The 11,518-nt window shown below is 41.4% G+C and overlaps 1 protein-coding gene across 1 annotated transcript in view; it reads right to left on the minus strand.

Moving 5' to 3' along the window:
• LOC103139507 (calmodulin-binding transcription activator 1-like) overlaps positions 1-11,518 on the minus strand; it is a 73,141-nt gene that overhangs the window by 33,918 nt on the left and 27,705 nt on the right. Inside the window, exon 3 of the mRNA XM_016672515.1 lies at positions 4,220-4,287. Coding sequence (XP_016528001.1) covers positions 4,220-4,287 — 68 coding nt within the window. The remainder of the gene's footprint in view (positions 1-4,219; positions 4,288-11,518) is intronic.

Consider the following 11,518-nt stretch of genomic DNA (forward strand, 5'->3'; position numbering starts at 1 on the left):
AATAGACCAACACAAAGAAGGAGAATAATACTCTGCTTTAAACTTCCTAAAAGCTCTTTTGCTCTTCATGAAGCTGTTTGCTCAGTAATATTCTCCGAGACCTTCGCAAATCAACTGCTTTCACGCTGAGAATATATTCCACACAACAAGTGAGCTGCATTTACTATTAGGGTGATTTCTGAGGGCAATTTGTGGCACTGGGCTTTAATTCAGGAGAATCCGAGTGGAGGGGGATGCGTAGAAATGCAAACGATTTGTAAACTATATTATTTTCCATCCACATCAATATAATGTCCTACAGTCTCTTGGTCAATCACATAAGTTACATGAGAAAATGTGGAAAAAGTTGAATATGTTTGCAACTAAAGAGTCAGAAACGCCCGCCTAACGGCAGTCGGCTGAGAGGATACACATTTCCTCCATCCCCTCTGTGCTTCGCTTCTCAATCAGCCTCCAGTCCTCATCCCTCTTATCGCATCTCCTCATTTAATTTTTTTTTTTTTTTTTTACTCCTACGGTCCCCCAGTTCTCGTCTCCAGTTCTTCTCATCTCATCTGTTCCTCCTGGTGCTGCCCCAGCCTTTCCTTTCTCCTCTCCTCTCTGAATTTCATGTCGACACATCTATATGGACTGAGATGATAGCGGCGTACTCAGAAGGCCGTGTGTAGCGAAATTGAATTTACTGTGAGCTGATTTTCTCTGACACCTTAAATCTGTTCTGTTTTGGGGGGTGAGCCTGCCAGTTTCTTAGTGGAGTGGAGACCCCCACCCTCCGATCAAAGCCAAGTATAGTCTCCGTCTCGAGCAGCGTGAGTCATCTGAGAGCTGCTGATTCTAATTATGTTACGGAGAAGATGGATGAGATCAAACGCGTGCTTGTGTGTGGGCGACGGACGCGTGCGTGTTTTCGCATGTGGACGTGGGAGCGCGCTCGGGGACGGTTGCCCATGCGTGCACCTCGCGAACCTTGTGATTCAGGCAGACATAAATGCTATTGATTGTAACTAGGCTGTGATGTGTGGGATATAAAAAGCTTTTCAGCCGTTCCACGGTGTAGCAGAGCAAAAACAGGGAAGGAAAGGAGGAGGAGATGGTGGGGAGAAAAAAAAAACAAAAAAAACAAAAGCGAGTCCGGTAAGGGAGGAGACAAGGAGGGGCGCATATGAAAAGGAGAAGGTAACTCTCACAACTTTGAACCCATGAAACAGTTCAGTGATGGGAGAAATCAAGGTCATTGATTGTGATCTTCACATTCTTCCCCCACCCCGCAAAAGCCCTGCAAAAAAAAAAAAAAAAAAAAAAAATTGCAGTCATGTAAATGTCAGTGGCTCCGTGAGCTGAGCTCCCTTTCCATCTGATGGGATTAGGTGTAATCTGTTCTAATCGTGCCTCGTGTCATGTGTAAATGGGATTATATCCAACTGCTGCTCAATAACACCAATATGACTGCCGCCGCCGCTGCAGCTGCAGCTGCTGGGAGGCTGAGGCTGCACGGCAGCACGGCCAATCAATGAGAAATCCATCCACAACATAAACCGTGCTGGTGGCCCCCCGGCCGCTCCTGACAGGAGTCCTTAGGCTGACACAATAAGAGCGCACAGATATCACCTCAGTCTTTCAACAGTGTCAGTAATCAGAAATGGGGGGCAAAAGGTGACTGATTCACTCGCTTCACGTCACTTTTTTCTTCTTTGCTTTTTTTTAATCCTTCTTCTGTTTCACCTCTTTCATTTTTTATTCTCTTTCGCTCACAGTATATACCTACAGTACATCTGTATTAACTAAAGTAAATGTCAATAAGGTGATTCATCAATAATTCAACTTGCCCTTTTCCCCGAGTCTTTTATTCTGTCTCGCCTTTCTCGCAGTTCTCCCTTCTTGGCTCTCTGTTCTAGGAAAAGCGCCACTTATGGTTCCCTCAGATCAATGAATATTCAGTCCTGGCACGTGAATCCCTGTTCGCATCCCATCTTTTATACACATGCTGCTCCTCCCTTTAAAATCCCCCCCATCCCTAGCCCTTCTTTGCCTGAATTATACATCACTTATCCTAATACATTTACATTCATTAATACTCCATTTCCAGCTGACTAGGAGCTTTACAGTCCGCTCATGTTCTGGAGTGTTCTCTACATGTGGAGTGGGCCGCTAGCAGGATGGAGGCGGGAGACAGTTGACGTACATTACTAATATTTTAATCAAACACAGGCACTTACTCATTGAGATTAAACCACAGTGAGTCACTGACTGAATGAGTGATACTGAGTTTGAACAGTGAGACTTGGAAAGTTTGTAAATCCTTAAAGTGTGCATATGTACAAAAAAGATACTTTTTTTTTCCCCTTTTCAGCTGAATGCACATAAAAGCCCAGTCATGATAATGCAACTCCAAACAAAAACTAAAGTATAGTACATGACACAGAAATTGTATTTCATAATGTACATGAATTCACTTCAGTCTCTGCAGAAATGTAGAGTAGAGAATGATTTTAACCGATTTCTCTTCACAGAACAACTTCTATTCTGCGTTGAACCTCAGTTTTTTCAAATAAATGCGAACATTTTTTGTTGTTTTATTTTGATAAAGGTTGGGACTTTGGCTAGGTCACACTAATAAATGAACGTGTTAACTTTTACATTCTGACGCTTTTTGTTGCATGACATAAGCCCATACCATGATAACACTTTCCCAGATTAAACATATCCTTTTGTGTCTTTTTTTTTTTTTTTTTTTGGTATATTTCCATAATTTGCTAATTGAGGATCAGCAGAAATGTGTTTTTTTCTTGACAAACAATCGCTTTCTTTTTCAGTGTTGCTTAGTTTCTCCCTGACGGATGACTCATGAGTCTTAAACTAATGTTAGAATATAACTCATATTATTGCTGAGTATTTAGCAATAATATATTGCTAAATATATTATTGCTAAATAATATATTTAGCAATAATATATCGTCCCTTGTGACCTCGTAGGTCACAAGGGACCTACGAGGTCACAAGGTCCCTTGTGACCTCGTAGACTGAAGCTGTGAGCCGCACTGTATGAAGCTTCTTCAATTTCCACTGTCCGACTGCAAGACGGTGGAGACAAGAAACCTTTAAGATGTTTTTGAGACGCCTGTCAAGGCATGACAGGCGTGCACAAACATAGGCACTGTCAACACTAACACATAGACTTTGCCAAGCAGAACTTTTTCTGATGCATTAGCACGTCTTATTCACATCAAAATTAAATTTTTGATCAGCAAAGCGGAAATCTTTTTTTTTTTTAAATTAGCAGGGAACTTCCCATTATGAGCTAAAAAAAATCACTAACGTAATTGGATAAGGGGAAATTATATCTTATTAAGCTATTGTGGTAAATAAATAAATAATAATACTAATAATAATCATTGACTGACTACTTATATTTCCTTAGATTTTAAAGAACTGTGTAGGGAGAGGACTTTTTATGATGCAACACCAGGAAGTAGAGAATTCATCAGGCGGCTGGAAGCAGGAGACTTGATTCTGGAAAAGCTCGCAACTTCTAGCTCTAACTTCTAGCGAATGGAAACAGCTTTTTGTTTTGTTTTTTCGATTTTAACATCTGTGTTTTTCTTATAACTTGTGGTTTTATTTAGTTCTCTTGCTTTGTTCATTGTTATTTGTCTTATTTTCCTCCCTCAGATTCCCATCCCTTGTTTCTAGACTAGCCTTTGTATTGTCCTGTGTTTATTGTTAGAGGTCACTTCTGTTTGTTGTTTTAGTTGACATTTTCTTTTGGTCGCTTTGCTAAATTTTTTAAATATTCTGTGTTTAATTAATTTGTCCAAACACATATCCTCTGGAAAACAATAATAGATTCATCCTTGTGCTTTACTGCTTGGTCCCTGACAACAAAACTGTCCTGCTGAAACTCGTATGGACAAAAAATATTTGCCCCCATCAGGAGAAACGGAAACAGCACCACTGGAGCGCAAACTAAATTTGACAATACTCAACACTAACGCATACAATGTAACACTAATTACAAGGATTTGATTTTACTAACTTTAAAAAAAAAAAAAAAAAATAGAAGCTGCGTTTGCAAACACCTGATCTGAAGTGACTCGGTTCTGTGTCAGGAACAGCCCTCGTTTGTAGCATACATCATGTTATTTAATGCAAATACGGGGTTAAAAAAAACAAAAACGTGCGGTGGCAGGTGTGTATAAATTATCATCTGTTCTCTGCTCACCTGGTTTTTGGCGATGTCGTCAGCCACTCATCGTGTTTCTCAAAAGTGATGAGATACGCAGCAATCTCCTAGACAGACAGAGAAAGACAGAGAGGTTATATTGGTGTGTGTACATCCCTGGCAGAGAGTGCGTGTGTGTGTGTGTGTTACAGGGAGATAACACATAACAAGTATTTCCAGATGACCTGCTGATGCCCACAGAGAGAGTGTCACTATCTGATTGCCAAGGTGAGGTTCGGCCACCTGATTGGTCACAGAGCAGCCAGTGAGGAGGCAGATACAGAGGACAGACCCCCAGGGCCAGCAACCAATCACACTTCACTTTTCCTCTTCCACTGGGGAGGAAAAGCTATCTCCTAAATACACACACTCGCACTATATAAACAGACACACACACACACACACACATATATATATTCACATACACAGGGGGTGCAGGCCTATAAACCTGCTCAGAGAGTACGCTGATAGGAAAAGTTTTCTTGCACTTTGCAGTTTGCCATTCAGATAAAGCCTCTTCCTAACTCCACTCTTAATTCCTCCGAATCTCATCTCATTTCCTCATCTTTCCTCTTCACAATTCTTCTCTTCTTGCTCATGTGAATCCAACAAGGAAAAGGGAAACTCAAATCATGCAGGTGCATTTTACCGAGAGCGGGGGAAAAAACAAAACATCCAAACACACACACACACACACACACACACACACACACACACGCACACGCACACATGCGCACAAACACAGACATAAAGAAATGCATCCAAAAGCAATTGCTGTTTGTACCTCACGCTTTTTAGTTGCTCGTGCAACTCCGCCTTTTCTCTTTGCTCGCTGAACTTTCTCACCTCTGGTTTCCTCCTTCAAACATCACTCTCTATCCGTCTATCATCGACTCCCATCTCACCCACTTGTTGGGAAAGACTATGAAATGTAAATTATCCTCTTAAGGCAATCAGCTTTTGAAATGTGGCACAAAGCAATAGTGAGGACGACATCAACACTCCAGCACTCCTTCATCTGCCCCCTCAGATCAACAGTCTCCTCTCTAGACTTTCTTTCTCTCTTATCCTCTGTGTCTTGGTGTGTGTGTGTGCGTGCGTGTGTGTGTGTGTCCCAGTTTGGCATGAGAGCTCCCCGGCTCGACACCAATATGACAAAAGATTTGAGATGTGGAGGGGGAAGGAGGTGAGCGGGAGAAGTACAGAGCAGCTGGAGGGTGCTGACACTTAACTGGATAGGAGTTTTTTTTGTATCCTCAGTTTGATCCTCACCTCCAAGGCCCCCCACTGGCTCATTCTGAATTTATATCGGTATTTATATATACGTGTGTGGGTGTGGGAGAGACTGCTATCGCACCCTTCATAATTATCAATAGCTGGCTTGAGAATGTGTCTGTACAAGGTAAATAAAAGGCTCAGAGGATAGAGTCTGTACATGAATACAAAGAAGCAAACACACCGCGTGAACTTTTTCACATTTGCAATTTACCAACCACTACAGAGCTGGGGCATATGACTTAAAGAGAAAATCTTTTTACCACCTTTTTTTTCCCCCCTGAAACAAAAAATAGACAGAACATATCTTTTAAAAAAAAACAGTGTTTTATTTCTATCATTCTGTGAATTGATCTGAATTTAAAGTCGAAATAAACAGAAGTTGTAAAACACAAAGATGGTAACTCTCGGTTGGGCTAACATCACTCTGAACTACGGAAATCTAAAGGATGCTTTGTGAAAAAAATGCCTGATTTTCCAACAATTTAATCTTAAAAAACAAAACGAAATTTAATGAACTGAAAAAAATCGCCCAGTCCCACCACAAACTTTGACATATATTATTTGGATCGATGTGTTGGACCAAGACAAAATGTTGGAGAACTAAACTGTGGAAGAGAAAAACGGATGGATTAATTTGCATTACCACTTTTAATCTGACACCCCAAAATAAAAATCTAATGCAAACCTTATAAATAATAGAGTCTCACTGAGTGTAAGGCCTCCGGTGTGTTAGAGAGCAGTAGTGAACAAACGTCATTATGAAAACCAAAGGATAAACTTTACTGGGTTTGGTTAGTAAAAGACTATTTTACTAATTGATTCTTCTATTGATTATTCTGACGATTAATCGATTATTCAGAAAAAAAGGCATATTTTGCAGATTCTTTCTTTAACAACTAAAGCCTATTATCACGATATTAAAAATACATATAACGACGCAAATAAACATTTTTCAATTACTTTTTTGAATATGAAAATAAACATTTTATTACCTAAGATTCAATAACAGCATTTATTTAGCGGGCACTTGATTATTGGTAGCAAAGATTGCACCTGCAATTTAAAAAAATACTGTTTACTAATATGTTTAATACTTTTTTATTAATAATTGGACAGCAAAAGGTGCCGAACAGGAGATTTTTATTTTATTTTTTTACGCACTTTGAACCAGGTGACATTAAAATCATGCTATCTGAGGAGTTCTTGGTAGAACGTATTTACAGATAAATGTTTATTATTATTATTTTAAATGCAATATGCGTGTATTTTTTGGATAGTGTTAGCTTAATTACTGTGTTGTTCTTTCAAGCGGCCATATTTAGACTACTTCAGCCGGGGATTAATTGATTACTAAATTAATTGACCGTTACTTCAATAATCAAGTAATTGCTATTGGTCTTCGGAGGAGCTGCAGAGATCCACAGCTCAGGTGGGAAAACTACTGTGGTAATTACATACTCCACATATTTAGTTTTTTGGGGAAATAGGCTAAAAGAATCCCATTTTTGAAAGTACACCATGAAATGTGATGTTTACAGTCTGTCACGGACTTTAAGGGAGAAAAACCAAACATGTGGAGGGAGGCAGTGCTCTAGACAACAAAAAAAAAGAAAAAAAAAAAAAAGACCCAAATTAAACTTGTTTGACCTGCTTGCAGAAACACGTTGTGTGGCAGAAAACTGACGGTGTTCAACACCTTGTACACAAAATCTTCAAGGTGAACCACAGGGAAACGGCAGCAGGGACGGGGAAGCTGGCCAGAGTTGATGAGAAGATGGATGAAGATAAATACAGGGCCAACCTTTAAGAAAACCTGTTAGAGGCAGCAAAACACTTCAGGCTGATGGGGCGGAGGTCGCCCTAAACACACATCCAGAGTGGATTGGCTTAAATCTCACATCCTTCTTCTGAAACTCACAGTTATGTCCGACTTTGTGTAAAATCCCTAAAAAGCACTTGAGTGTTTGCTTGTAATGTTACAACACATGAAAAAGTTCAGTGGCGAGATTACTTTGGTGAGACTCTGTAGCCATAGGTTGGCATAATGACACACACACACACACACAAGCACACAAGGAGTGCCTCATTCATTTATGCATCTATTCATTAGCTGTGACAGGCAGCCACCTCTCCTCCTCCCAAACCACTCTGCAGCAAGTCAATATCCTATACAGCCTCCACGGCTCTGGCCAGGCACTCGGGCTCCCCTAGTGACTGTCAGCCAGCGGGAGGTGGGAGCAGAGAGGAGAGAAGGGGGAGGAGATGAGGAGCTGGAGGAGGTGGGTTGGACAGAAGGATGGGAGGATTAAGACAGAGAGAGGGAAAGAGAGAGACTTACAATTAAAGGCCTGCCCCATAAGAGCCATTAAAAAACCAGAAACAGAGGAGTCAGCTGAAAAAGGCAGCCCGACACACACTGAGCAACACACCCACACACACATGCACAAGCACACACTGCTGCTGCTGCTGCTGCTGCTGCTGCTGCTCTCTCCCCCTGGCAGCGCACACACACACACATGCCCATGTGAAGAGTGACAGAAGTGAGTTGGTGAAGGTCGATCCTCAGGAAGTCACAGTTATTGTCCCAGTGGAAGGAAGTGATGGAGCACTGTGAGCATGCCTGGTGACACGCTGACCCTACAGGAATACTGTGAGTGAAGGTGCGTGTGTGTGCACGCGTGTGCGTGCACGTGTGTGCGTGTGTTGGCTGTGAACCGGCACATGGGCTGGGAAAGACATCCTCCTCCAGGGATCTGCTGGAGAAACCCAGACGTTCTGCATGTCTGTGTGCAACAATACATCAGCAATACATTACGACAGGCGCTCAGATGCACACTCGCTTTCCCCACCCAACACACACCCATTTCTGCTGTCTGGCTGCCGTGCATGTGAGAGCGTGAAAGAGAGTTACTTAAGAAATATCTAACAAAGCAGGGAGCATGAGTGGGAAGTTAGATTGGCGCGAGCACTGCAGTTGGGGAAATCAGCCTCCCACTCACGCTTCACTGAGACCATCTCCCTCCGAGAAACTGGTGGCATGTACAGAAAGGAAGCCACACAGACGCGCGTGTGTACATACAAACACACTTACAATGCCTTGGGGAGGTTTCCACCGGGAAAGGGACTTTATAGGTTCACCTACACACCCAACAGTCCCATCCAGGAGCTTCTCCCAGGGATAGTCACTTACCAGGGTCTGGTATATATATATATATATATATATATATATATATATATATACATACATACATATATATAGATGTATGCATGTGAGAGGGAACTGTGTGCACGTTTGAAGTCTAATGATGAGCATCACCCCGACAGAGATCTGGGGAAAACAGAGCTGTCTTCAAACTGGATCTGTCACATCCATTCGAAGTGCCTCAAATGAAAGCTGCCGCTGGCTCACAACAGAAATCATTTGGCATTGAACGGTTTATTTTGGCAGAACAGGAGGTAACAAACTGAAGTGTCCTTTCTAACTACACAATCCATACCTGCCTCTCCTCTTGGGCATGGCAAGTCCCGCATGTATAGGTGTGTGTGTGTGTGCGTGCATGTGTGTTTGGGGGGGGATGGTGGGGGAAGAACTGCATTAGCATTAAGACCAAGAGAAGTCTGCTGATGCGGTGATGTGCTCCAATAGCACCTTCGCTGGGTTTCTCCTTTCCACAGTGTCCCTGCTGATGTTTCATAATGACAGGCAATGTCTACAACGCTGCCATCCTATATAGCTTTATTGTTGTTATTATTATTCTGTGGATTTCCCTGTGGTGTTTATTCTGATCCAGTCTCACATTTAGACAGATTTTAATCTATTTTTTTTTAAATGATAGACTGGTGTAAAGTGATGCATAACTGTGAAGTGGAAGGAAAATAACCCAATGTGAAAGGTGTATTTGCATTTAGCCATTTTTACTCTGATGGTAATCCTAAATAACATCCAGAGGAACCAATGACCTTCAGAGATCTCCTAGTTAAAGGCTCACCAGAGACTTTGCACGTCTATGAGATTTGTTGAAGGACATCACTAAACACACAGCCTCATGAAAACCAAAAAAACTATTAGTCGTTCACTCTACAAATCTGGTCTATATGGAAGAAAGGCATTGTTGAAAGAAAACCATGAGAAGTCCTGTTTAAAGCTTTAAAGGACCAAAGAAAACAAGTGACAGAAGGTGCTCTGGTCAAATGAGACACACATTTTATTATTTGCCCTAACTGCAAAGACTGTACCAGAAAATCCTGAAATCACCATTTCCACTGTGAAACCTGGACATGGCAGCATCATGCTTTTCTTCAGCAAGAACAAGGAAGCAAATCAGAGTTCAACCAAAGGTTGGTGAAGATGAATACAGGGCAATTATGGAAAACAACGGCCTGAAGCTGTAAAAAAAAACTTCAGCAAAAGCAAAAGCCAGAATTACAATGGAATCATTAACATCAAGCTAGATCAATGTGGTAAAATGGCCCAGTCAAAGTCTAGCCCCAAACTCAGATGAGAGCTGTGATAAAATTCGGATAAGACAAAAGCTTTATTCTGTTACAAGCTGGAAAATCAGCACAGTTTTCCAGCCTGACTACTATCAGCAGTAAAAACTGAAAACAACATATTTCTTTGCGCCTTATGCATTCTAATATTGTGGCAACACATTCGCAAATAGAGCTTGAATTACTGAATTGCAAACTGTCCAAACATTTCATTACTTTTTGGGTTAGTGAAAAACCCCAAACTGTCCAAGTTGCCACTCTATTTTAAGGTCCATTACTCTTAAATGTTTTGAACAGGAAGTCAGATTTTGCCTAAAATGAATATCATGGTTCAAACAGACTATGTTACACTTTAAAAACCAAGACGTTTTATTGTAAACTGGATCAATACTGAGTTTTGTACTGTGTGTCTTTAACCATACTAATTACGCCGTGCAGCTCTCAACGGAGAGAACAATGAATAATGACGAGATCGTTTTGCTCAGTTAAAGCCGCACAACATTTTATCAAGTCCATTGTAAACTATAGGAAATAAAGTGTAGCTTGTAGTGCTCTCCCAAACCGCCTTGCTCCCTGCTGTGTGACTTTCAAGAGCCCTTACATTACCTCTGCTGCCTAATACAACTGCTTAACGCTGTTTCCATAACAACTGTTGCAAAGCCCCTGATCAGAATTCCTCTCGAGCTCGCCTTGTGTTTATCATATCAACACCTCATCACTCTCTAAGCAACATACATGCACTCAAACATGGCCGTAAGAGACTTCTGCACACAAGCACAAATGGATATGTGCGTAGAAAGTTGTCGGTCGCAGTGAAATAAATAACACCATCACTCGTCTGGGTTTTGTCTGTTTCCCCGTTTGGTCTGTCAGCAATGGACAAACACAGAGAACTGCTCACAGAGACACACGTGCTAAATGCTGGCCCGTCGGCGGCGGGTAGCTAACGTCTGACCTTCAGCGGTGACGAGTCTCTGTCGCCTAGTTAAGAAAGAGACGAGGATCACATTCATCTTCGTCACACACGATTAGACACACAGGTGCATGACATGACAGGCACAGATGTGACGAAGACGCGTTCAGGTACACCACGGTAAAAGTGAACACACCAACTTTGACAACTCAAAGGGTCACTTCAAAATACGCTTACTGATCTACTGTAAGCCACGTTGTAATATGAATGTTTTTATGACTTTGTCAGGCTAATCGACTGAATAATCGCTTGTAGCTGCTGATAACGATGCGAAACATCACAATGTGTTTTATACACGGGAACGTTTATGTGCTTGAAACCGTAAATGTGAAAACAAATGAGGGTTACAGAGGCAGTTGTGGACATTTTTGGTCTCTGTCTATACAGACAGTGAAAAACACTTGTAATTCAACTGCTTTACTGGCTAAGGGTACATCCATATTCTCTGGTTACCCCAAGTCTGACTCTGATTGGTTAAACAGTCCTCCTTTATTTTCTTTCTTTCTTTCTTTCTTTCTTTCTTTCTTTCTTTCTTTCTTTCTTTCTTTCTTTCTTTC

This window comes from Poecilia formosa, unplaced genomic scaffold (assembly GCF_000485575.1).
Source record: "Poecilia formosa unplaced genomic scaffold, Poecilia_formosa-5.1.2 Scaffold62, whole genome shotgun sequence".
In the NCBI taxonomy this organism is placed as follows: Eukaryota; Metazoa; Chordata; class Actinopteri; order Cyprinodontiformes; family Poeciliidae; genus Poecilia; species Poecilia formosa.